General features: G+C 47.1%; 1 protein-coding gene across 1 annotated transcript in view; it reads right to left on the bottom strand.

Annotated features, from left to right (window-relative positions):
• Nucleotides 1-396: 396 nt before the first annotated feature.
• The window catches only part of UBE2H (ubiquitin conjugating enzyme E2 H), a 51,179-nt gene continuing 24,212 nt past the window's right edge, over nucleotides 397-27,363 (bottom strand). Inside the window, exons 2-7 of the mRNA XM_065829497.2 lie at nucleotides 25,060-25,136; nucleotides 24,376-24,450; nucleotides 14,583-14,622; nucleotides 14,189-14,241; nucleotides 9,411-9,539; nucleotides 397-4,100 (exon numbers count right to left, since the gene is read on the bottom strand). Coding sequence (XP_065685569.1) covers nucleotides 3,976-4,100; nucleotides 9,411-9,539; nucleotides 14,189-14,241; nucleotides 14,583-14,622; nucleotides 24,376-24,450; nucleotides 25,060-25,136 — 499 coding nt within the window. The 3' untranslated portion in view covers nucleotides 397-3,975. The remainder of the gene's footprint in view (nucleotides 4,101-9,410; nucleotides 9,540-14,188; nucleotides 14,242-14,582; nucleotides 14,623-24,375; nucleotides 24,451-25,059; nucleotides 25,137-27,363) is intronic.

Here is a 27,363-nt window from a genome sequence, read left to right as displayed (position 1 = left end):
TCACCCAGTCCAAGCCACAACCTCTGCTCCCACCTCCAGATCATCCATCCAAGCCACAACCTCTGCTCCCACCTCCAGCAGATCACCCAGTCCAAGCCACAACCTCTGCTCCCACCTCCAGATCATCCAGTCCAAGCCACAACCTCTGCTCCCACCTCCAGCAGATCATCCATCCAACCCACACCCTCTGCTCCCACCTCCAGCAGATCACCCAGTCCAAGACACAACCTCTGCTCCCACCTCCAGCAGATCATCTCCAGGCAAAAGATTCCATGATTCTTCAATCTGGTGTAGACGGATCATGAGTGAAGTCCTGGTGGGAAGTGGAGTCAACGCTGGAAGGTCCATGGTCTTCCCTGCAAGCCCAAGCTATCAGCCATGAAGCATCAGTCAAGCTTCAAGGTATATACATATTTTATTATTTCTTTAAAAAAAGTTTACAGTTCTTGAATTATACACAACTATTGGAGAGGTTATACTCTTAGAGAAGAGGCAATTCTTCATCGGGGTGGCGGATGTGCCCGCTGCATCGACACCGCAAGCAAAAAAGAGGAGAAAATATAAGCAAAAATAAGGAGGTGACTCAACCAAAGGGCAAAACACCCCTGATCTCTTCAAGTATCACGCAACAGGTACCAAACCCAGGCGGCCAAGTCACGGCCACTTCTCACGCTGCGAACACCCCGCTCAAGTGCCAGCAGGACTCGAACGAGCGGAAAACAGGAGTAAAAAGAAGAGAAAATCGTCAAACACCTCCCAGCCTTCCCAAAGGAGGGTCCCGGCTGATGGGGACACCCACCAGGAGGGGACGGGACGGGGCGTCCCGGCTCTCCAGTGTGTTTTGAGGGATGGGTGGATGGATGCGTAAAGAAGAGAGAGATGGGTTGGGTTCAAGCATTGAGGCAGGAGGATGAGCCCCAAGGCTCTGTTGGGGGTCTGGATCCTTCCGCGTCCACCAAACCCACCTGCGGGTCAGGAAAAGCTCATCATGGAGGGTGATGGTGGCACCAAGTGACATGACAACTCGGCTCCTCACGTCCCCCAAAAAACCTTGATGGCAAAAGGAAGAGTCACAGCAACAGAAGCCAAAGGTTGTTTCCAAAATAGCGGAGAGTTCAACCCGGGGTCCAATGGGTTGGTGGAGAAATTCCCATCATCCCGATGGTGACGCCACCACCACCGTCGGCTGAAGGAGGAGGACAATAAACCCCTCTCTAGCTGATCAAAATAAAGAGCTTTCTCGCTTCAATACGGCTCCACCTTTTCTTCCAGGCTACGTAGGGGTAGTTTTATTTACAAAGTGTTTGGGGGGGGAGGGTTATTTTGGGAGAAATGTGGAGATTTGGGGAAAAAATAGAGGTGAAAAATGGAGGGGAAGCTCACGGGGTGCGGATGCTCCCAACCCATCTCAACCCCTAGAAGCATCTTGAAATGTTTATTTTCTTAAAAAAGCAGCATTTTGGCACCTCCGAGCCCAGGTGGGGACTTTTGTGGCACCTCGGGGGGTTGGGGATACATTTTTGGGGCTCTAAACCCCTCGACCCCCCGCGGTCTCACCCCTGTTTTTGGTGGAAAAGCCCTGTTTAGCAGGAACCAAAAGGCGGCGGGGGGAGCGTACGAGAGGTTGGATGCGCTAAACGGAGCGTGGGGGGACGCAACACCTGCAAAGGAAGGTGGGATGAGGTAATTAGAACACTATTGTTATACAATATTGAAAAAATACAAATTTTTATTGTGATTTTTTTGGGTTTTTTTTGGTTTTTTTTTTAATCTTTTCAACTGATATCACCACCCAGCACTTAACTCTACTCCTAAGTAGCACCTACAAGTAAAGGTTATAGCACAAGCAAACTGCCCGCTCGGCAGGTAAAGCAAATTAAACAAGTGCCAGCGAAACGTGGCCCCTCCCGCCCCAAAGAAATGAGAGAAAGCAGCGTGCTAGATAAGAGTTCAGTACACCATTACATGTTAAATAGTTAATATTACCCTTCCCACAAGCCACAAATGCTAGATAGAGAACTTCAGCACATCACTAGCGACAGCCCTAACGTTACTGCTTGGAACTGAAAGGAAAAAGGGAGGAAAAAAACCCTTTTGCTTCATGCCCGTAATGAACGTGAAGGAAATTCTTTGTATAGTTTTTATTAAGGAAAATCATGCTAAAGCAAAGTGGGTTTATGAGGGTTTGGTTTTTTCCCCCAAAAGAAAGGGTAGTAATAAATTGATTGTGCTTTATGAAGGAGAAATAGGATTGGAAGCTCCCGACGACTCGAAACTTCCTAAAGAAACAACAATTTTGGGAGAATGGCAAAGGTAGCAGGTCTGACATCGAAAACTCCGTGAGTGTTGCCAAGGTGGGTGAGTTTTCCACGCGCTGTCCTGTAGGTCGCCCCACAAATGAAAACGTTGTGTCCGAACCCCTCTAGAAACCACCCCCCCCCAAAATACAGCAGGTAACATTCAGCTTGAAAAACCCAGCTTGGTTGGAATCTCCAATGCACAATGATCCGAATTCAAGTATCCCGGCAAAGCGGGGAGACATTTACTACATTAGATTTTGTATATTAGAGCGAACAAACAAATCTCAGCTCACTGAAAGACACCAGGAGAAATCAAACGTTTCAATCCAGAAGCATTCTGGACAAAAAAAAAGAATTAAAAAAGCAATAATAAACCAAACCAGAGCAGATTCACTTGCTTCCTCAAATGGTGCTTTTAGGCTTTTTTTTTATTCGTTTTTTCTTTTTCTAGATCATATTCTTCGTTAACTTTTCAGAAATGTTAATCCTGTTGCACACACACAAGCAGATGGCGACAAAGCTGGTGCGGGAGGGGGAACGGGGGGCAAACCAACAACAAAAGGCAAATCAAATCAGTGCCGATGGATTCGTGGACTACGGGCAATGGGCCGATCTTGGTGGATCTGAAGCTCTCAGCAAGGCAAATCCATCCGGTCCGAGGACCTTCTGAGGAGATGGAGAATGTTTGCCAGGTGTTTAACCATATTTCAAGCAAGAAAAGAACCCAAAATAATAATAATTAAAAAAAATAATAATAAAGCAAACTCGAAGCCATTAAAGGGCAGCAGTTTCCAAACTATGACAGTTTGACTTCACATGTGCTCCAGCTAAATCAAAGCACTGTTCAGAAAGCATCGCTTGTGGTTTACTTCTTGTTTTTCCTCCCAGAAAAGGGACCAGCTCGTAATCCAGCCCAAGAAAGTGAATTAACATCCAGGTGAAGGTTTTCCAAAGTCCCCAAAGCGAACAGAGCAGTGGTTGGCAGTCCCTACGGCTCGCCAGGGCAGGCAGGAGTCCACATATAAAAACGGACTTAAAATCCAAGTCAAAACTGTGAAGCGTCAATGCTCTCAATAGCTCCATGCATTCGCACTGCTTTTACTTCGGTTAAATGTGACTCCACGTCAAACACGACCAAAGGTTGACCTGAAGGAGCACCCTTCCTTCCACTGGCTGATCTACACGGCCAGTAGCATCCCCCAAGCTTTTAGACCTCGAGCAAAACGCCGTCCCCACGTTGGCGTCCAAGGTGGTGTCTTTGGAAACAGCGATAAGAAAGCAAACATCTTTTTTTTTTTAATCATTTTTTCTCTTTTTTTTTTGCTAACTCCCTACCTACCGGGGCAGCTGTGGTTTGATCTCGTAGCTGACAGTTCAGTAGCACACAAGTCGACTTGGCCAAATGGAATTTTGAATGCATGCATTCGGGCTGCATATTGCTACCAAAATGGAATGTGGGAATATGCTATGCACCTCGGGTTCGAGAAATGACCAAGAAAAAAAAAAATCAAGATCTAAAGGGTGATATATATATATATATATATATCAATGCTATTATTCATAAAAACCTTGTTTAGTAATAAAAAAAATTGCTTTGTTTAAATATGAATATTATAGTCTGCTTCTCATGGTTAGGAAATTAGAGTCTCTCTGAAAAGCAGGGTTGCCTCTTCTACTACAACTCCATATCCTGAGCCTCGTCTTCCGAGAAGTCGGACATGGAGCTCTCGGACGAGCTGTCCCCGGTGCCTTCTTCCTGTTCTTTTAGTGCTTCTTCTGTTGCATATTTCTGAATGTATTCTGTAGGTGACAGAAAAGAAAATAAAGAGACATATAAGCAGCGTATATTCAACAGGCAGAGGGTGGGTGAGCTACGACTACCGGCGGTTGGGTCACGGTGTGTTTGATGAGCTCCCGTGTTTCTCAGACCGGAGGCAGCGTCGTCCATCAACAACCTCAGAGATGTGCAAGACCCTTGAAAACAAGTCTGATCCCAAAGCTTCTGCATCAGCTCCATGTACATTTATAGATGGAAAGAACCCAAGTTCTCCCTGGTATGATGTATCGCACCTAATAGGAGAGAATCCGAATTACTGCCAAAATTGGAGGTGCTATGTTGATCTAGAGAACAAACCTTAAAGCCACCGAGATGTCACCGTTGTGACTTTAAGAAATGAAGATCTCAGAGTTTAATATGATAACATAGAACAAGCGTCACTGAAGCCAAGTTGGGAGCGTGACTAAACTTCCAGGCTAAACTCTGCATAAGCTGGAGTGAGACTAAACTCCCACACTAAACTCTGCATAAGCAGAGTTTAAGGAAGGATGGGGAGAGCAGAGCAGAAAACTACAGCACTTTCCATTTTTAAAATAAAAAGCAAAATCTCCCTTCCCCAGCCCTAAACTGAACACGGGGCTGCGCTGGGCTCTGGTTTTACCCTCGGAACACCCAACAGTGGCCACGGGATGAGCTGGGGACCCACACGGAGCCCCGGTCACCAACAGAAACGGTGTCACACAGTGGGGTGCAAACCACACGGGCTCTCAGCACCCAGCTCAGCACCCTGAACTGGAGCCAGGAGGAGCAGGAGGTTGCCCAGCAAGCGGGGAAACTGGTTTTACTGGGATTCCTGCCGGCAGGCGGGGGAACCACTGCCAACTGTGCCTTGTGCGGCTTCCACGGCCACCTCTGTGCAGAGGGACGGAGCAAAAACGCAACGTAAAGTGGAGCAGGTAAGGCAGATTGAGTCTGGGAAGCACTTTGTGGATGCAGGAGGGTCCCACAGTGTCCCCTCCGAGGTACCAGGTGTCCCCAGCTGCCAGGTTACCTTGAGCGGAGAAATTCTGTTCCTTACACACGTGCAGGATGGAGCAGGGGTGAAAACTTGGCACCAAACTGGGCTAAAGAAGGGGTGCTCAGCCTCAGCTTCCAAGCCTCCCTCTTATTTAACTCCTCTTTCCCACCCGACAGCGAGAAAGCGGCTTCACAGCACGAAGAAGGGATGTAACACCCATATCCCAACAGCAGATCACACACTTTGGGAAGGAGGGGGTGTTGTCCTCGTGTTGCAGGTGGGGAATTCCAGTGGTGAGCCTGTTACCTTTCCAGCTACGAAGGGGCTAAAACACGACAAAGCTTCCTCCAAACAGCAGTATTTAAACATTTGAAGAAAGAGGGAACACCGCCATCCTTTTGTGCTTGAAGATGAGCCCCTTTGCGTCCCAGTGCCAGCCCAGCAGCCGTCCCAACCAGATGTTCTTCAGTTCCTCCAGGGAATGAGATCCACAAGGAGCATCTCTCCTCCAGAAGCACAGATTATTGCTTTTTGTTCCATATCCTATCAGCAGGTGGAAGCACGGAAAAGCTGCAGAAGGACATGCCTAACACCAAATAACCAAGTGCTGAAAGACTGGGTTTTGCAAAGCCTGGTTGCTCTTAAAGCCAGCTTTCCTTCCTTCTGCACTTCCATCCTTCAGCCTCCTGGAAGAGAAAACACTCAGCAAGAGGTCTGGGGGAGGTTTCCACATTTCTGGAGCTGATGTAAGGACACGGAGCCCAAATTCATTGTTCCATCGTGGCAAAGCTGTGAGAACGGGCTGGAAGGTGCTTCTGAGTCCATCCTCAGGTCCTGGTTGCTGAGACCTTGTTCTTGGAAGGCGCTCGCCTGTGTCATCGTGGAGCCTCGGCCCTGCCTGATTGTGTCTCCCATCTGCACCGGAGAACGAGATTTTGGAGTCTGGGAACGTCTGCCAAGAGATGGACACCGCAAAGTGCACCAGACCTAACGGGTTAGAGGTGAGAGGGAGGAACTGAAGGAGGGATCCGAAAATGCAGCGTGTCCTCAGAGAATTTGGACGGGAAGGTGGGTGGGCAAGAGATGACGAGCAGAGGTAAGGGATGGGATGCTGACAAGAGGATGTAGCGGCTGCTCCCTTCCCAAAGCTTTCCAAGGATTCTTCTCCCTCTGGAAAAGGGGTTTTTACCCAGAGAAGTTGTTATTCCTCGCGCAATCCAGCAAAGGGAACCCAAGTTTGCTGGAAGACCTTGGGTGACAAAGGCAACGCCTTAGTGGCAACCTCAGAAAGACATTCCCTCTACGTTTACCCCAAACCCACCTAAATAAACGCCGTAGGTGCCACGGGAGTCCCCAGAACAGCAGCCACAAGGCAGTGACCAGGGCAGGAGGAGGCAGAAATTCCCCAGCGACCACTTCAAACGCTCTCTGGGTGATTCATATGTAGAATTCAACTTTTCTTACTGTTAGGAAAGACCTGATTGAGCCTAAATCATTTAAGCAAAAACACAACTTGCAGCTTAAAATATCTTCTACCCAGGAAAGCTACCAAGCCCCCGAGCTGGGTTTTTCTGAAGGTTTGATCTGAATGTTGAAGTTGTATCTTCAGTCTATGAATGGAGACATCTAAATACTGGCAAAGTGTCTTCTACCAAAGTCTGTTCAAGAAGGGAAAGTCTTGGTGCACCCGTTCCTACCAGAGACATCGCTTTGATTCATCTGGACCAAGAAGAAGCGGCTGGTACGTGGCCATGAGCCATCCTGCTGTTTCAAAGGATTCAACTGGAATTTCACCATAAAGCCTTACTTGTTTGGGTCTCGTATCAAGAACCACAGGAACTACAAACCTTGGGCCGCGTCTCTAAGGCTACGCGCGTCTCTTCGCTACCGCTACATCAAACAACTGTTCTGTGCGCTCGGAACTAAAAAATGAAGAAAAGCAGCAATTATTTATTTGCGCTACCGAGCTCCCCAGAGCCGAGAAGCTGCTACAAGCCATTCGCATCAATTTTAACGTGGCCAAGGTTATTTTTAAAAACGCTCCAATACGAGGAATGACAGCGTTTAGTTCCATCCTCTACTTGTCACGCAAGCCTGGGAAGAGCCAGCGGAGGCCGGACTCTTGGGTATATGGAACACAAACCATGTTGCAAGCACTTAAAACTCCTTCCAGATCATCTTCACGGCCTGTACCTGCCTGTCAGGATGGAAACGGAGGAGCAGAATATTCCATTTAGCCTCCCCGAGGGATGTCCTCAGATCTTGAAGGCCTTGCTGTTGGTTAGCATCAGTTTATTTGCTTCCTTTTCCAGGGTGTATCTTTTTCTTTTTGAAGTCGTTCATTAAAGCACAGAGGACACCCAAAGCGTCCCTTGTGTTTGCCCTGGAGATTTTATCTGCCAAACTATTTTGCCTGGAAGCTTTGTCATATGAAAAACAGGCAGTGGACTCCAGGACACCGAGCAGGCCGGATCTGCAGGGTGGTTTTTACGATCCTGTCACGCAGTCGTCAGGAGTCAAACAAAGTGGGTTGAATAACTCGGTATTTAAATCACAGCTTCGCTTGGCCTCATTTGTAGTTCCGCCCTCAAACAAGAATTGCAGGTGACGAAGAGTCGTTTCGCATCGGAACGAATTGACTCGAGGTTTAACCGCTCCGGAGTGACGTGGCAGAGCTGGCGGAAGGACTCTACCAATAAATACCATGACAAGACCGAGCTTTCACAACGCTCCGTTAAGGAAAACTGCTGCTTCACAGCGATGATCCTGAGGGTCTCTTCCAACTGAAATGATTCTATGAGACGATTAGATTGCGCTGATTGTGGATGCTCCCCTTGTCAAACGGGCCCTGCAAACCTTCCTGGCAGGGGTCCCACGGACAAATGAGTCTCATGGTTATTCAATAACCCCCCAAAAATAATCAGGTAGTCATGGTGTCTTAAAAACATAGCTGAAGACCCAATCTGTAGATTTCCCACCGCTGGATTAAATGCTGATTGTGTTCAGCGGATCAGGGGAGAAATAAAGTCCATGGTTTTGGGGCAGCCACCACCTCTCTGGGCAACCTGGGCCAGGCTCTCATCACCCTCAGTGTAAAATATTTCTTCCTCATGTCTGGAAATGTTTAACCTGGGCTCCCCCAGCCAAGTTACACACCTGCAACCACATCCTGCTCACAGGATCAATCATTCCCTTGCTCTTTGAAGGCACCTTTGACACGTAAAAGCTCATAACCTCATTCAGTCCTCTAGATTAAACTCCTCCGAGCCTCTCCATCTCTCATTTTAAGACACATCTCCAGGACAATCTGCCCTTGTTCCACCCTTTGAGACATTACTAAGTGGTTTACAGCTTTCTTAAATCATAGAATGACAGAACACCAGGACCACAAGGATCATCTGGTCCAACCTTTCTTGGCACAAGCCTGGTCTAGACAAGCTGGCCCAGCACCCTGTCCAACTAAACCTGAAACGTGGTCAATGTTGGGGAATCCACCACTTCCCTGGGGAGATGATTCCAATCACTGATTGTTCTCATCAGGAAAAATTTCCCTCTTGTGTCCAACTGGAATCTCCCATGGAGTAACTTGTACCCGTTGCCTCTCATCTTTTCCATGGGAGTCCTTACAAAAAGGGAGTTTTCATCTTCTTTGTAGCCACCCTTTAAGTACCATAACGTGGTGCTGAGGTCTCTCTGAATCTTCTTGTCTCAAGGCTGAACAATCCCAGTTCTCTCAGCCTTTCCTCACACAAGGGCAGTCCCTGAACTGAGCACCAATAAGCCTCGGCTTAACTAGGAAGAAGCATGGAATGATTACTTGGCATTTACGGCAAATTCGCGCTCTGTCACAGTACCAAAGTGCTTCATCACTGATTCCTTGATTGCTGCTCTCAGATCACTTTCCAAAGAACTGCTAACGAGCCGCTTTCTATCCAGTAATTGTGCAACTGGATGCTCCCACTTCAGTTCTGCGATTTTCCTTGGGCCTGCTGTGCTCACACACATTTTCTTCCAAATTGTTCCTTGTATCTCTCAAAATTGTGTTGAATCCTAAATCCAGTTTGCTTACAGCCTTCCCCGCTTAGGGTCTGCTAATCAATTTAAAAACCTTTCCCCATGTATTGCATAAATCACAGGAGCAGCTCATCCACCCCCTATTTCAGATTATCCCCATTAATTAATAAAACGGATGGTGACCCTATTAGGGGAAGGAATAGGCACGGAAGAACAAACACGCGGCAAAGACCTTCCTCATTCCCCCAGGTGGAATCACAGTAACGTCACTCACGCCACAACGTGTTATTTATGCCCTTACCTTTAATTTTCTGTTTGTACTCTTCTGGTCGGTGGAGGTACATGGCTGCAGCATCACCATTTAGAGGATCTATAGGGTTGGGATAGGCCAGCAGCTGGGGCAGGAACGATTCAAATATATTGGTGAGATCTGCAAGTAAAAGAGACGGTTGTTCATGTCCACAAGACTCAGAGTCAGTCTGATTCATTATCCTGCAAGAGGAGCACGAAGCGTCAAGGGTAAATGGGCTGAAAATCTGGGAACAAGTTAAAATAAAGGAAACTGCATGGGGAAAACACAGAGAGGGCTGCTAAGGGGTATTGCTGCAGCTCCCCAGGCACAACAGCACTAACTGTTTAAAATCCCAATGATGTAGGTACAGATATTTGTGGGTTAAGCAAAAAAGTGAACGGTCACAATTGTCTTGTTTCCCATTGAGGCTCAGCCCTGGTTTTAAAAAAGAAAAGAAGAAGGGAAAAAGAAAAACAAGCAGCACTGTGCTTCCCTCCCTCACTGAATTCTCCTCCTATTTCTGCCTCCTTCTATTAACATCTTTAAATGTGTTATGCTCCATGACTAAATTGACAGATCTCAAGCATAAAGCATCTCCCAAAGTGCTTTAGATGATTGTGTTCATAGAAAGAGCAACCAACAAGTCCCTCCTCCAGCTCAAAACAATTTGTGGAATGTGAAGAGCTCACATTAACACCTTGGTGCCAGTTGGCATCTGTCACTGAATAATCCACAACAGGGAACATACGTCTGGTGTCGATGAGTAATTGTGGACACACAAAACCCTCTTCCCACATCCCCGAGACAACAAGGAGCACACTTGAGGGGTGAGGGTGTTCAGAAACAAACCCGGCGTCATCGTTTCTCCTCGAGGGCTCCAGAAGAACCATGCGCACCCACGCAGAGCGGAGATTCAACCCCAGTTTGGGGCTGGGTGCCAGGTTTATTCCAGCTACTGGAGAACTGGTGATACAGGCAGACCAGCATTGTCTTTCTCCTGGTGGCAGAGAGATCCTGCCTGTGGATGAGCATCACCAGTCCCCTCCAGCATGGACCAGAGTGGAGCTGTCAGGAGAGATGCCCAACACCCTCTCAGAGCCACCACGTGAGCAGCTGATCATAGAATCACAGACGCATTGAACAGTTTGGGTTGGAAAGGACATTCAAGGCTCATCCAGTGCCACCGCTGCCATGAGCAGGGACATCTTTACCAGTTTAGGTTGAGGTTGGGTTGGGGATGAGGTTGGGTTGAGGAGGTTGAGGTTGAGTTTGTAGAATCACAGAAGGGTTTGGGTTGGAAAGGACATTCAAGGCTCATCCCGTCCCACTCTGCCATGAGCAGGGACATCTTCACCAGCTCAGGTTGAGGAGGTTGAGGTGGGGTTGAAGTCAGGTCAAGAAGGTTGAAGAGGTTGAGGTTTGAGTGGGGGAGGTTGAGTTGAAGTGGTTGAGGTTGGGTTTGTAGAATCTTGGAAGGGTTTGGGTTGGAAGGGACCTTCAAAGGTCACCCAGTGCCACCCCTGCCATGAGCAGGGACATCTTCAGCAGCTCAGGTTGCTCAGAGCCCCGTCCAGCCTGGCCTGGGATGTCTCCAGGGATGGTTCATCCACCACCTCTCTGGCCAACCTGGGCCAGGCTCTCACCACCCTCAGTGTAACAAATTTCTTGTCTAGCCTTCCTCATCTCAACCTGCCTCTTAGAGGAACCAGCCTGTGTGACTGTCCCTGAGCCACCACCGAGCCTCGTGTTGCTACTAAATACAACCAGATCTGATGGAGGGTGGGACCTCAGAGCCCTCAACTTTCTAAAACTTTCATCAAAATGATTGGGCAGGTAGGGAGAGACATCTCCAAGTGCTCTCACAGGATGGTTGGGGTTGGAAGGGACCTCTGGAAGATCATCCAGTCCAACCCACCTGCTAAAGTAGGTTCACCCAGAGCAGATCGCACAGGGTCGCGTCCAGGAAGGTTGTGAATGCCCTTGGGTCAACAGCTACTCTGGCTCTGGGCTGCAGCCACAAAAGACTCCATCACCACCAAAGATACAGCCTTGGAAGAGTCGCATGGTAGATCCAGGCAGATCTTCACCAGCACCTCCGCAGATCTACCAACGGGTGTGTTTTCAGAATGCGCTTTCAGATCTTGCTCAAGAGGACTGAAGGAGATTCGAGGTTTTGTCGGTTCTTCCCTTCTTCATCAACACGTCCAGGACATACGGACACTGTGCTATGGCTACCTCAGTCGCATAACTCAGCATAAACCTCCCTGAGGAGGAGGAGCTTCATACACTCAAGAGTGTAGGATTCACTATAGCTGATACTTCATCATTCAACTGCAAAAAATAATGTCAATGATTGCTACGGATAGCAATCGCTTGGTCTCTGCTATACAGCAACATCACTAAGAAATTATGTGGGTTTAACTCAAAATCTCTTCCTACTATAGAAGATTCTGCCCCTTCCAATACTGTCAAAGGACAGTGACAATGTCCTTTGGAGCACAGATGGTCCCTTGACCAGGTTTGCCATGGCTGGCACACCAAGGTGCCACCAGCTGCTTCTAGGATCAATGCAACAGCAACTGCAAAAAGGATCCTGATCCAAAAAAGGACCACAAAAAACCAGTGAGGACGCCTTATAAAAATACTTATTTCCATGGCTTGTCCTCGGTGAATCAATTAACCCTGTTAGAAACTGGGTACGGACACCATCAGCAAGAAGTTGATCAAGTCTGTCTGTGGAGAAGGCTCATATAAAGTATTTGTGGCTGTTAGACAACTAAAATCGCCCACACGATGAGCAAGCAGAGCCCTGGGATTTTTTAAGAGACCTCAGTAATTTCCTCCTCCTTTCAAATCCCAGAAAGTAACATTGGCTTAACAGCAACGAGTTGAACATGTGCTGGAAGCCTGACCATAGTGCTGAAGACTTGATACTTGAAGGAGAGGGAATTTAACCGTGACGTCCTCAGGAATTTATTGGTAGCTATTCTGGGTCTCTTCCACCTCAGTTGCTCCTTGAATTATCTGACCCATATCCTCTGCCAGCACAGGGGTGCTCTGGTTTAAAAGGGTGACGTTCCAGACAACGCGGCTGTGTCGAGGAGCACCGTGAAATGTAAATAACATTTACATTTTCCCCCTTTTTATGTCATGATCAGAATTGGGCCGCCTCCTTTTTTTGACTTAAGGAGGCAAAACCTTGGAAATGGTGACGGTGGTTTGAGGGTTTGATGAGTTCTGAGCGAAGGGGCCAAGCGAACGGAGTCACCCCTGTGTCCTCCCTGCAAATCTGAGGCAAGGGGAGGGAAGTTTGCAATAAGATGACTGTCAAATAATGTAGTTTCTAACACCGAATTCCAGCAGTGACTGTGGAACATGTTCTGTACAAAACACACACCTGACACTTTCAAGTTACCTAAAACCTGGCACTGATTTTGCAAGAAAATATGTGGAAGATTTTTGCAAGCTTGCTGATATTAATACACCACAAGCATAGGAAATAATAAGCTGGTTTCTTCTACCTTTACGAGCGATAATGATGCCAAAAACACAGCAGCGCTCATTAGGAAACCTCTCGCAGAAAGCCCTCCCGTGGAATTGTTTGGAAATAGCGCAGAAACCCTATCCCTGCCCGGCTTCCAAAGCAAAACCCGGCCTAGCAGAGCACAAAAACCAGTACTAGTTACACCGTGGTTATCTTCTTTACCTGGCCGTCCCCACCATCTGCTTTTAAGGCCATGGAAGAGCAGCACACGCCACACTGAGCTGAATTTTGCCGTGGATTGAACCCCACAGGCTCATCCCCAGCGGATATCTCTGCTGACACCGCTTTAATTCCTCCATCTCACATCAGGTCCTCCCAGGACACAAACCCATCCTTTTCTTCCATTATCCACGCCACCTGGGTGACGGCTGAGCTGGTCTCGCACAACAAAGCCATGCGAAGCGTATGAAACGCATTCACTACGTGAGGACTTCAGGCGTTCCGACGAGGAGCAAAGTTCACCGAGTTGCTATGGCAATTTCCCACTCGGGATTCACCAAGTCTTGGTGTTTCCTCACCGATTGTGCTGGCGAGGAAGGTGAAGTAGCTTGTCTCTCTAGCAACGGCTTCAAAGCTTCAGCTTCCATAGGTGAAATTCAGATTATCATGGAAGAACGTGAAGGATTTGATGTGTACGTTCCTCAAAGCATAACTGAAGTAGTTCACATTGTTAAAATGCAGCCAACCTGGACTAGATACCCAACTGTATTTCTTTAAACAATTCCAGCTCTCTCTAAATGCCATTTCAATGGGTCTTCAGCTACGAGCTGATGGTTTATAGCTCTAAAAAGGAGTTATAGCCAGATGTGAGCTAATGGGAAACACAGAACACTCTGCAGCAATGGAACAGGTTTCTGGTTCTGTCTTCTGCAGAAATGGGTTCATAGCCCTGTGCACAAGAACAGCAGCTCAAATACACCTACAAAACGTGGATGGGGAACAAGGTTTCACTTTAGATATGGTCGCTCCTCTCCTTCAATGCCGAATTATTGCCAGACAACGCCAAGCAACGGATTGAGCGATCCTTTGTGAGGTTTATGGGATGTTTTCTCCTTTCTGGCATAAAAACGGGTCACTAAAGTATTTTCACAGAAAAATCTCATTTTTGACATGGCCTTGGCTCAGCGAGGAGCCTGAAACTTCAGTTAAAAACCCCCAAATCAGGCAAACAAACAAAAAACCCCAAAAGAACAACAAAAGTTGACCAAACTGCCTTCAGTTTTTGGGGAAGCGTCAAACTCACCGTAGAGAGCTGTCCAAGTTTGATTAATTACATCTAGACATACAGTTCCCGACCTGAAACACATGGAAAGGATGGAATTAAACGCAGTCACGCTCAAAAACACTCTGGGGATTTCATATATTTACCCCCTCTCTTCCCTTGCCCCACAGTTTCAGATACGATTTCCCCTTCTCTTGTGGTTAATAGAGGGACAGCCTTTAATTTCATGAATATATTCTGCACAAAAGAAAGGAAATTGTTACCGTAACATCCACTTCCATCAAATGGCCCGTTCTGGGTTGATGTGGGTTATTAATTCAAGTCATCGGTGTATTATTGTGAAGCCAAAATACAGTTACAATTAGACAAACTCCTCGGAAGAAAATGCACGCGAGGGATGCATTGATGTACTTACGCTTCATCAATGTTGGGATGGAAAATTTTATTCATGAATCCTGTAAAGAGACACAGTGGTAAATAGCAGAAAACAGCCAAAGGATTGGACTTGTTTCAAAGAAAAACCAGCTTTCGCTATATACGGTTATACAACCTTTAAAATACGCAGGCAACGTTCTGACCTTTGGGTCCTCGGCCGTTCCCTTGAAATTCAGCAAAACCCTCTGCTTTTCTATGAAGTTGTAACTTAAATCTACATTCCTAAGATATTCAGGGGTAGAGATTGGTGCAGGGAGCTATTATTTCAAATTGCACATCCATACAGCGAATAATTCGGCAGTTGGTACCTCTGGTCTCCTAGAAAATAAACCAGCTCAGGTCTGGAATGAGAAATTCATCTTGGCTTCGTCCACGTTTCAGACTTGTAGATTTGTTCTAGGATCTCTGTTCTACTTGCAAAATGGATTCTTAATAAAAATCCTGCGGTTATTTCACTGCTAAGTGGATCAAATATTCCTATTTTAGCAAATAGCAACTATTGCTTCTGACAAAGGTTTGTAAAGATGGGTAGGAAATTCATGTTGGGGATATTGACTCGGTTCGTCGTTCGGTACAAGGAGGGATCGCGATTTGAGCGATAAAACGGTTGCCATCTGGGCTAAGAGCCGACATATGGATTTAACTCCCTTCCTTTCCATGTATTATGACATAAATATCATTTCATGTTGACTCGTCCTGCCTGGATTTCACATAAATACAACGTGAGGCTGAAGCGACGCCCGAAGCCAGAAAAAGCCTCTAAAAGAAGCAGCGAGAATTGCATAAAGAACCCGGCGCTACCAAGTGTTGCTCAGGAAAACCTTGCCATGAGTTAGCTTGAAAAACTGCAGCAGACTTAAAAAGGGAAGCTGTAGTTCCATCAAATATTTACTTGGTGGCAGCTCTCACAGGTTGAAATCAGGTCACGGATCCATTATTCTGGCACCGGAGAGCGGCAGCGAGCGCCGATCCTGATTCTAAATCCCGTCTTAGTGAGGGGAAAACAGTGACATTTCTGCTAAAGTACAATATTAGAGAAGACGGGGAAGACACCAGGTAACAAGAATAGGACGGCAACGTGTAGACCTGTTGAATTAAATACTCTTTGTTCCGGTATCTAAGACACAGATGTAACCCAGCTAGACGCAGGCATCCCTCTGCACTCTCTCATTTTGGTTTTTTTGGATCATTTTACCAATTTCCTACGACCTTTTAGCAAAGCTGGTTGGACCAGGCTGCGCTGCAAACCCACCTGGGAGGTTTGGGCCAACTCTTCATTCAAACACTTCAGCATTTAAGCTGCACTTGATACCCAGAGATGAGATGAGATGAACCTGGCCACTCCATCAGCTCCTGAGCCAGAGATTTATCATTTTCCTCCATCATCTTCGCAAGGAACAATCCCTTCTTTCACGTCATCCTTAGTCTCAAGCTTTGCAAATGAAACCAAGGGAGGACACAAATATCCTTGCCCCACACTCCTCATTTCTTAGGTTGCTGCCACATTTTCTTGCAACTCTTCAATGTCCCCAAAGTCTCACAGACACAAAGCACCCGGGCCAAGAGCGGTTCTGTTCTAATCTTTCCTTTTCCTGACCCAGAAATAAGCTTCAACTATTATCTCCTTCTATATTTGAAATTAAAAGTCACCTGTGGTGATAAAACACTGATGTTGCTGCAATAACACTGACTCGCTCTCCATTTATTTTTACAAATATGAAATACGAAGCGAGCATAGACACCCGTGTAAAAACGCATTTCTAATTTAAAGAGGAAGCCAGGAATAAAAATTAAAACCAACACTAGGGCAGGTTTATGGGTTTCCTACCATAGTCTTGAACACAGCTCACCCCAATTAATATATTGCGAGCTCCATGAAGAGTTCCAAGGGACAGGCTCTTCATTTGGGGTTCTCACCATGGCCTGGAGGTCACAGTCGTGATTCTGTCCAACATGAGCTTCTGATCCATCTTCTCTCCGAATTCTGCGTCCTTTCTACCTGAATGGGGCTTGTCCCAAGGTAGGGGACCCTTTCGAAATCACAGTGATAAGGGAGCAATCGATGTGGAACGACGTCTTGCAGGAGCTTTCCACCTCGTGGCTCCCCAGGACAACACGGGGTGCCTTGGGAGTCCTCAGTGTTCCCCAAATTATCCACGTATTTGGATAAATGTCCTCTTGGAGGAGAACTTGCTAGCAAAGCATGAAGCTGTAAACACTTAAATTACCATTTTAAACCAACATTCACGCTGGAAAAGCCAACGTTGAAGTGGAATGTGAGCAGCAGAGTGGCCGCAGCCAACCCTTTCCTACAGAGATGTCAAGATCCAGGACGGCCCTTGAAGGTAAAGCAGGACTGCGGAAAATCCATACGGACAAAAAGCCTTTGGGTGATACCAGAATAAACCCTGTACGTCCACAAAGGAGTTACACAACACAAAGGGACACATCTGCTCCAGCGCTCAAAGATGCCAAGATCAATATGAAGACGTTGACCTTCAAAACCGCTGGTATTGCAGCAACAGCCCCGCAGTCATCGCTCCCGGGGTTGACAAAAAGCTTGGAAGAGAAGCGTGTTTTTAAACTAAAAATCAGCAAAACCGAAAGGCTGTCAATCCTCCTCCATGCTGCAAACACGGGAACGTCCACAAAGCTCCAGCGGCTGGATATGCTCCAGCATGAGATTCAAGTTCTCTCGCTATGGTCACACACCAAGCGTGGATGGGGTCTGAAGAGCTGGGTCCAAGTGCTTCACGCTTTGCCAGCAAGTTCTCCTCCAAGAGGAGGTTTTCTCCAAATACCTGGATAATTTGGGGAATGCTGAGGATTCCTAAGGTACCTCATGTCATCCTGTGGAACCATGAGGTGGAAAGCTCCTGCAGGACTTTGTTCCACATTGGTTGCTCCCTTATCATTGTGATTTTGAAAGGGTCCCCTACCTTGGGACAAGCCCCCATCTACTATTCAGGTAGAAAGGACGCAGAATTCGGAGATAAGATGGATCAGAAGCTCATGCTGGACACCACATGAGCTTTTTGCACCCTTGCTTCTTCTCCTCCAGGTCAGGAACCGGCTGCAAACCAACAAGCAGCACTTCAAAGGTGCCCGTTGCTTATCCGAGCTCAAGGTACCACCACCTTCGGCAAGAAACCCCCAAAAGCGAAGGTGGTTTGGGTGACCCCCCAGGGCTGGGGACGCAGATACCAGCGCACAAAGAGCTCCTGTGCAGCACAGAGACCTCAAGAGCAGTTTTTCCTTTGCTTTTTTTAACTATGGGCCAACCTACTTTATGGCTAAAGACGTCCCAAGCGCTCATGCGGTGTTGCCAAAGGGCCGGATAAGATCAGTCTAAACCTAACGTTTATTATTTCTGCAAACACCCCAAAGCCTGCAATGGAACGTATATTTATTATTATTATTGTTAAAAATCACTTTGTCCTCATTTCAGGGATTACTGTGTGACTGATCACGAGTCCACCAAGCAACACAGGTTGACAAACCATGATAGAAAATGCACAAGAGCAAGACCTCAGCCCAAATCCTCAATTTAGTCCCTATTCCCCTTTGTAAACTGGGACAACCGGTTTAGCGCATGGGTGTTCCCCATTTGAAAGGCACAAATCAGCCCACCTTGGGCCAGCAAACGAAATGGTTTCTTTTCTATGAAATGCAGATGTTAGGAGCCCATTCGGAGCATCAACCGGAGCCAAATAGAACGCGGTGTCCTCACCGCGGTGGCATGAGGTGCTGTGTAACGTCAGCTCGCCCGCAGCACAACCGTTTACATTATCATACTCCAATTCTCGGCGCTTTTCAAAACAATACCATAAATAATTCCGCGGCGGTTTCACGGGGGGAAGAGCAGGACCGAAAAATACGGTTGGAACTGATGGAAAATAGCGGCAGGGAGATCAACTCCAAACCTCTTGCTCGGGGCAAATCGCCGAGCGGTTCTTGGGAGTGGAAAAGCAGCATCCACAAGTTTCAAAAGTGGTGTTAAAAGCAGAAATCTCTGGGAAAAGTTGCCCAATATTAGTTAATTTCATAGCTTAGGTGCACCAGTACCTGCTGGCCAAGCTTCACAGGAGGCAGCAAATCTGTGCCAAGCCAGGCTGGAAACACCGACCCCATTTTGGAGCCTGTTCCCATTCTCTATAGCAGGGAATCCGCAGAGTTGTGCGTCAGCCCGGCGGAAAAACAAGGGTACAAATTACCTTCAGGTGGCTCGTCTTTCCCCTCAAGACAAAGCCAAGCGTGTTGGAAAGAAGAAGCATATTCACACAGCTTATAGGTCTGAATAAGGATTGACACGCAGAGGGAAAAACAAGCTCCGAATGGTCACAGGCGATAAGCGACTCATGAAATTCTAAGTGGTAAAATGTGAGGCGAGGCAGAGAGGAGCTGCAAGTAAAAATAGCAGCAGCAAAATGAAGCACAGGGCCAGGAGAGATCTGTTAAACTCTGGCTGGAGGTAAACAGCGTTTCATTCCTACACCGGCTCCCACAGTCTCCCATTATATACATACATACGCACGCAGGTCCATATGTTTTGTGTACACACTGGGCATTTTGTTTTGCAAAGCGCTTAGGAGAGGGGTGAAATAGAAACGCAAGGTATCTGGGGCGGAGATGGGAGGGAAATGAGAACCCTGTATAAATACACAGGAGTTACTGGAGAAATTGAGGCTCTGAGCGTATTGAAGGCAAACTTTGGTTTCTTGAGAATCAAATATCACAGCTGCAGAGTGATTTGGTGCCGGTCTAATATTTCTGAAGATTTTAACAATAAAATAAATGCTGTGGTGCTTCCAGGTAAGAAAGGCTCCCAGGTTTGTGTATTTATACCCCTCCTATCATCCAAGCAGGGCAAGACATTGAAATTTGCATTTCCTCCCATGTTTATGGCATCAAAGAGCATTAACCTCCGGCTCTTGACAAGCGTACGTGATGATTAAAACCATACAAAATTTCCACAAAGTGTTCTCGTGACTTGGGAACTCAAAACTGCTTCAAGTCCTTCACGATTCCTCTTTGAAAAAGCAGGAACAGATTAGAAAGAAAGTTCCCCCGAAGATATAAAAACCCATAGGGAAGGGAAAGTAGCTGGCAGGGTTACTGAAATCATAAACAGCTCAGAACTTGTTGTCTAAGAGAGAGCAAAAATGGAACCAAACATCTAGCAGGGGAGTGCTTGGGGTGCTCATAAGCACGTAGATATTTACATTAATTGACAAAAAGCACGACGAGCAGCAGCGTTCACGAGCTTCAGAAAGCAACTGGGTGTTTGTCAGGACTTTTTGGGTTTGCTCCAATAAACCACTCGAGTTCAGGAGGTTTGTTTTCAAGCCTGAAGATCGGGATGTTTAAGGATCACGAGAGGAGTTGGTTCATCTCGATGGGAGCTCTCAAGCCAAGAGCCAACACCACAGCCCCACATTTGGCCCCGTTTAGATTCACGTTCTTCTAGGATGAACGTTTCCCTTCTTACTGTCTGTTGTGGAGCTCTCATTAGGAAAACTCACCCTGCATCAATTTGGGATCTGTCCGAACACCCAGCAAAGACCAAGAGAGGAACAGGCAGAGCCAGAAACACCAGGAAGACGCTGCAGGACGCGATGAAAGGCGGGAAGCTCTCCCAGGACCGGCTCTTCGCACGTAAATCGCAGGATGGTTCAGGTCGTGAAGCAGTGACATTATCAGGAGAGCACTGTCCCCGGGGCAGCATCATTAAAGAGATTACAGCCGTAATTACCAACCTGAGGAGGGCAGGAAAGAAATGCCACACGTATTCGAGAAGGGAGCTGCAGATGGGACAAGGAAGCGAAGATTTTTGGCAGAAGAGCCGCCGCACCGAGCGAAGGATTCAGCCACAGACCATCCAAAGTGAAAGGGACCACCACCCATTTAGGGTTTACCCAAAGCTCCGCACTTTTCCAGGTGACAAATCCAGAACCCGCTCTAAAAACCTCTTATCTTCAGGTTTGTCAGTCGCGTTTTAGGGGAGAAACCGAGTTTTCGTGCACCTTGTACTCAGAGCCGTGCTGGGATAAAAGCAATTTGAACAGATTAGAAAGCAACTATTAGCAGTCATTTCGTGCAGAAGTGGCTTTCTAAAATGCACGGATATGCTTCAAGCCATCATGTTATTTGCTGCAAAAAGCCCAGGCCGTGTTCAAGACTGCATTAAGATTTTCTAAGATGGAAAGAAAATTTCAGCCTTCAGTACAGGAGGAACAAGGAGAGCTGCAAAGACAGCATTTTGGCTTTGAGCTTCGGCATAAAAGTGTGATTTATTAAAGGGAAAGAAACTGCTCGATTCTGTACTTTTATACGAGGCAGTGACTTGCACAGAGAGTTTAAACTCGGCGTGTGGGCACCGCGGTGGGAGCTGCACAGTGCTGAGAACAGAAGGGCTGCACACAAGCTCCACGTGTGCTCTAGGTGACCTTCTGTCCGTCTACGGGCTCCACCATCTCTAAAATCCCCTATTTCCACCCTTTTACAGAGCAGAGATTGCCACGGCAAAGGCCTTCCCTACCAATTCCCGCCCCTGTGTGATCCAGAGCTCAAGCTGGCTGAGGACACTGGTGCTCAATGGAACAGGCACATGGAGGAGAGAAGACACTCACAGAATCATTTTGGTTGGAAAAGACCCTTAAGATCATCGAGTCCAACCATTAACCCGACATTTCTAAGTCCACCACTAAACCATGTCCCTGAGAACCTCATCTACACATCGTTTAAACCCCTCCAGGGATGGTGACTCCAGCACTGCCCTGGGCAGCCTGTTCCAATGCCCCACAGCCCTTTGAGGAAGGAATTGGTCCCACATCCAACCTCAACCTCCCCTGGCGCAACTTGAGGCCGTTTCCTCTGCTCCTGGCGCTTGTTCCTGGGGAGCAGAGCCCGACCCCCCTGGCTCCAAGCTCCTTTCAGGCAGTTCAGAGATCAGAAGGTCTCCCCTCAGCTCCTGTTCTCCAGCTGAACCCCCAGCTCCCTCAGCCGCTCCCATCACACTTGTGCTCCAGCCCCTCACCAGCTCCGTTCCCTTGCCTCCGCTCGCTCCAGCACCTCAAGGCCTTTCTTGAGCTCTCAGCTGATTTGGGTGGCCCTGGTGCCACCATTTTGTGTGTGAGGTGATCCCGCCATCCCTGGGGCCGTCATTTTGAGCCCTGAGGTGATTCTGGTGCCTTTGGGGTCACCGTTTCGTGTTTTGAGGCGATCTTGGTGCCCCTGGTCCCACCATGTTGTGCACTGAGGTGATTCCCGCCACCCTGATGCTGCCATTTTGAGCCCGGAGCTGAAGGGCCCAAAACTGCCCCCAGGAGTCACGGTTCGGCCTCCCCAGGTCCCAGCACAGGGACGGTCACTGCCCTGGGCCTGCTGGCCACACCAGTGCTGGTCCCAGCCAGGATGCTGGTGGCCTCTTGGCCACCTGGGCACACGCTGGGACCTTGTCTCATTTCCCAGCTGGTGAATGCTCCCGGTTCAGCCAGGACGAAGCTGCCAAAGCCAGCGATATCTGCCTCCCAGAGCAGCGCTGCGGCCATCGGAAGGGACCGAGACGTCACCCAGCCCCGGCTGCCCAGATAAGCTGGGCTGGGGCAGCAGAAATGGGAAACCAGACGAAGCAAAACAAACCTCTTCCTGCAGTCGGCTGGGAGCTTCCCCAGGTCCAAACATTCCCCTTGGCGCTTCCACTCGCCAGTTCTTTCCTTCCCGTGGCAGAGCTAAGCCAAGCTTTGCTAAGCCAGGCTGGCATTGGCTGTTTATTCAACCTGAGAGAGCTGCATGCCGCTTCGCCCAGGAGGTAACCAGCACTTCCCAACAGACAGCAGAGCAAGAGCCAGATTTTGGGGAGCTTGGCGAGAGAAGAGGCGTTTTTCAGTGACTCGTAGAGCAAGGGAAGCATGTTAGAAAGTCTAATGAGTCTGGAATACGACAGTCGCAACACGGTGGGTTTAAGCAAGCTGACAGAGGGCAAGCCGCTGTACTGAAGACAGCGAAGCGACGTTAAAAGGGACAAAGTGATTTGAGCAGAAAACAACCTCTTCTACACTCACCGCCCTCCCTGAATTCCCAAGGACAAAGACCATCCTTGTGGTGTCACTTTGGAAAACACAGCTGGGCCAGCTCTGATCCCAGGCCACCTTTTACTCTCGTCCATCCCAAGCAGCACTAAATAAGCCAAACCACCAAAAGGTCAAGCCTACCACCTTCCTAAACGGAGCCTAAATCAACAGCAATACAAGCACACAACAAGCTGGTTGATATTTAGCTGCATTAGCTTCATCAGCTACTGGAAAGAACATTTGTTTTAGCCTTAAGCCAGCAACCTTGATTTCTGATTCGCACGGGAACATCAGGAGAGAGGAAAACAACCTTGAATAGACCAGCACCAAAGCAATTAACCACAAGGAAACAGGGTTTTATATGTTTTCGGAGAATTTTCCATAGCCAGGTTGCATTTAAAATAACCAACATGACAATACCTGATCTGCGTTGGTTTGCGGTGCTTGAGAAGTGAGGGAAAAACGACTGGCAGCAAATAACATCTCGTAAACAGCCTCTAAACCAAGAGGTTTATAGCAAGTTTTAAAGCTGACTCAAGAGGAAGGAAAAAAGGGTTCAGCAATACTGAATTATTACTCAGCTGCATGCACATTTCTGTGGTTTAGTTCAAGTTTTTCAACAGAAACAGCATCAAAACGTCGCTCTTTCCCAAAAGGCACGATCCACATTTGGAACTAGACAGATCATTTCTCACACCAGAGGGATCTTAAATAGAAGGTGCTCTTAGCCTAAGGGTCTATTTTAAGGCAGCAGCCAATACTTATCAAGTCCAAATGAGGATGTTGATATTGGAAAGGACCCATCTCATCCAACCCACATCATCAAGTTTCCACCCCAGTTCTCCTCGGGCTGTTTTCTCCATTCTTTAAAGTCCTCCAGTGGCTTTGGCCATGAACAAACCTTTCTGACCAAGGAGTCACGGAGTCACCAACGCTCAGTTCATAAACCAGAATGGAGATATTGCAACTTCGTGCATCTGCTCCAGTTTTTCAAGCAACACTGGCTATTTTATTTATAGCTTAAGCAACTGGAATAAAGTCAGGTACCAGAAGATATCCAAGTTAGATCTCCGTTACCCAAGGACAAAGATAGTACGGATACGATCTAAAGAGCTTTTCCTTATCAAACTTATTTGCTCCCGAAGGTTAAACAAGCCAAACCAGTCTAGCCAGCTGCATTTTTTCCGCTGATCGGTTCCTGCTTCTATGTTCTTTCACATTTACATCCCCCAGGCCAAGAGGACGGAGGCTCCTGCTTTGCCTTCCATCCACTTTTGGGCAAGAGGTGCCAAAAACTCAGTTCACCCCAAGATTATGAACATGCACTATGGTCTTTACGCTATATTAAATGAGGTGTTTTATATAAACAGGTTTCAGCACTCACTCGGCATCCTGCACCTTATCCACAAATCGATATCATATTAAAAAAGCACATGGTAGAGAGACTCAGTTCATCGACACACAAATATGTGAGTAAATTCCATTTCCAGCTCTTAACCCTTCAGCCAAAAAACCCAACTTTCTCCCTTCTTGGCACATGATAACTGGAAATCTATGGCAAAAGCATTCTGCAGATTGAAGTTAAGAGCTTATGATGGCACCGAGAGTCAGTGCAAATTCACCTGCAACCGTGCTGCGAGTAATACCAACTCTCCTGCATAAACAGTAAAAGGATTTTGACTCAAAGTGATTATTGGTTACCTATAGACGGGGATTTGAAAGGGTATTTATCAGGAAGGTCGACTCTAACTTTCCATACTCCACCTTCATATGGTGCTGCAATGAAAGAAACGCAGGTATTAGACACTTCATCACTCAGGAGAGAATAAATAGAACTACAGCATTAAGTAAAACACATTTTGGAAGAATACTTAGTTCCATCAGGGGGTAAGATCTCACATCAAACCTCCCACGGTAAAAGCCTTTTTCCTGACAAGAAATATATGATTTAAACTGATACTGCAGAAGATCTCGGCACAAAAGCCTCATTGAAAACAGAGCTTTGAGAATAATCTACTTACCTATAGAGATGTTGCTAAATTAAGGCACGCTGGAAACCTGACTTGCGATCTAATCATTAGAAAAGCCGTCTTAATTACAAACCCCGCAAAAATTCAGGTGGCTGATGCAAAACTTAGGAGCCAGGTCTCGAAAAGCTACGGATCAACAAGACATTGTGCAAAGGGAAAACCCAGCTCTGCTCGGCTCCACGGGAGGTGGTTCATCCGCATTAATCCCCACCGTTCTATCTCTCCCCGGCCCTGGGAGCCCTTTGATTCCTCCCTTCAACTTCCATTTGCTCGTCTCTTTTTCCATGCCAGCAGCGTGTTGTTTCACCATTCCCCACCGCTTTGTTTTCACAGAAGGGCTGCATCATGTACTTACTTCCTTGTGGTCCATAAAACTTCACGACGAATTCATTGAGTCCTCCTAAGATCGTGACTTCGTGTTTGCTCTCGATACTGATGCATCAAGTAAAGGAAAACGTTTAATCCAAGGAAACAAAACCTATTTACTCAGACACGAGTAATGTGTTAGAAGCTTCTCAACCCAAATAACAAAATCAAGTATTCAAACCACCCGACGAAGCGATGAATTCAATTCCGAATTCAACCTCGCGTCCATTCGACTTGCAAGACCAAAATACTCGGCGTCTTTGGAGTGATGGTAGAAGGGTGAGATTATGAGGTGCTATCACAGCTGTATTTTCCAACATTGAAAGGAAAGAATCAAAGGGAAGAATCTTCACTTTGGGGAATACAAATGGAACGGCAAGATATCTTCGTTTCAAGTAAGGCTCGGTTCAGACAATTAACAGGGATGTTTCAGCATCCAAGCTTCTGCTGTAAATCAGGGTTAACTGATTGGGAACAATATCCTACAGCAATTACCTTTAATCAATAATCTTAATATGAATTACGAGGGAAGCATCAGAAAAAAAAGAAGAGCAGGAGAAAATTCCAAGGTTCATTCCCACCTTCAGCTCTGAACCACAGAGAGAAGGGGGTAACAGCACAGAATATCTAATAGAAGACCCTTAATATCACAACATCACGCAAGGGCTGAGAGGAACTGAAGCCAGGTCTCCCTTTTATAACCAAGATTTTTCGCTTTGATGCACAAGGTTTTCTGCTTTTGAGGCACAAAACTTGGAGCGGTTACGCCGACCCCCTTGCACCTTCATGGTGCTGAGCAAACAGGCACCCACAAACCTTGGCACATGCAGAAATAGCACTGACCCACCAGGAATCTGTCCAGGACCTGCCACCGGTAACAGTTCTCAGCTCGAATCAGCACACGATGACCCCTAAAGTCTGATTAGGGTTTGCCACATAAACAACTTTAAAAGAGGCTCCTGTCTCTAGAAACACCAATTCAATTCCAGCAATCTGTGCGCACGGAGATCCAAGTCCCATCCGCAGGCTCCGTCAGGATTTATTAGTTCCTCAAGTACGACGACTCCCAGATCAGACAGAGTTTTCCCACAGTTCCAGCTCCAAAAGAGTTTGGATGCCAATAACCCTCTTCCCCTCATTCTCCTGGGGAGGGAGAAAAGTCGACGGTGGTTTGTTTTGGCTCCACAAGTTTTCTTGGTTCGGCGTCAGCCGCTCTGCCCCACGGTGAAATGGGAAATAACGCCCAGGAGCAGCTCACAAAGCGCAGATCGGTGCCTTAGTGCCCCAAGCACAAGCTAAAAAACCATCTCTGGGAAAAGCTCCATCCCCACGGGTTTGCAGAGAGATACTCAGGGACACGTCACCAAATCTTTACATGTCACCTAGTACCAGTTTTAAATATAAGCTTGACTGAGATTGAGTTCATTTTCAAATACACACACTAATGTAATGGATAACTAATCCACGTTCCGAAATGGGCTCTTACACAAACCCACCGTGTAGGATGATGCCCAAGAGTGAGAGGTTTAACACTCAAGTACGTTAACACTTAGAGTAGCTTTGCGGATCAGGTTAAAAACAAATGGTTTCACTTAGGACTAAATTAAGTACCGCTTAATAAAAACCAGCTCTCCCAGCCTCACCTTCAGAGCGAGCTCCTGAGCAGCTGCAACTTAGATGCTCATGGTTCCCTACGTTAATACCGAGCATAAATTAAAGCAGAGTTTTCTGCACTTAGACTCAGTCCTAACGTTCTCAAGTTCAAAAAACTATTAGTAAGCATATTTGATTATTCTCCCCGTTGTGGCAAAGACCTAAAATTCCTAAAAAAACCCCAAACAGCAAATGATTTCGGTTCACGAAAGGGATGTGTTTTGGGATGCAGATGCTGGGTTTGGGAACACCGTTTATTAACGTGATTAATGTTAACAAGAGTTTGAGAATAAAGAGAAATTCGACAATCAAACTGTTGTATTAACAAGGGAACCCTCTTGCAGGATGAGGGCAAAGCCTGTGGGGACAGCAGAAGGGATGTGACACGTTTGGAGGACGGTCCCTCCGGACCACGCTCCCAGAGAAAGCTCCACCACGGCAACATCTCCGAGCAGAGAACGTGGGCTCCGACCCAACTATCTCCTCAGCTCAGACTGATTTTTTCCATAAGGCCAAAGTCTCACAAGCAAATCCCAAATGAATCCCGTCCCAAACACGCCAGCAATTCATCAGCTGTCTCAGATCCAGTTTGGAGACTCGTGAGATTTAAGGAACGGAGCTGTGCCCAGGGCACAACAAA

Source organism: Patagioenas fasciata, chromosome 1 (genome assembly GCF_037038585.1).
Source record: "Patagioenas fasciata isolate bPatFas1 chromosome 1, bPatFas1.hap1, whole genome shotgun sequence".
In the NCBI taxonomy this organism is placed as follows: domain Eukaryota; kingdom Metazoa; phylum Chordata; class Aves; order Columbiformes; family Columbidae; genus Patagioenas; species Patagioenas fasciata.
The sequence above is the reverse complement of the archived record's forward strand: the minus strand, read 5'-3'. Positions and strand labels throughout refer to the sequence as shown.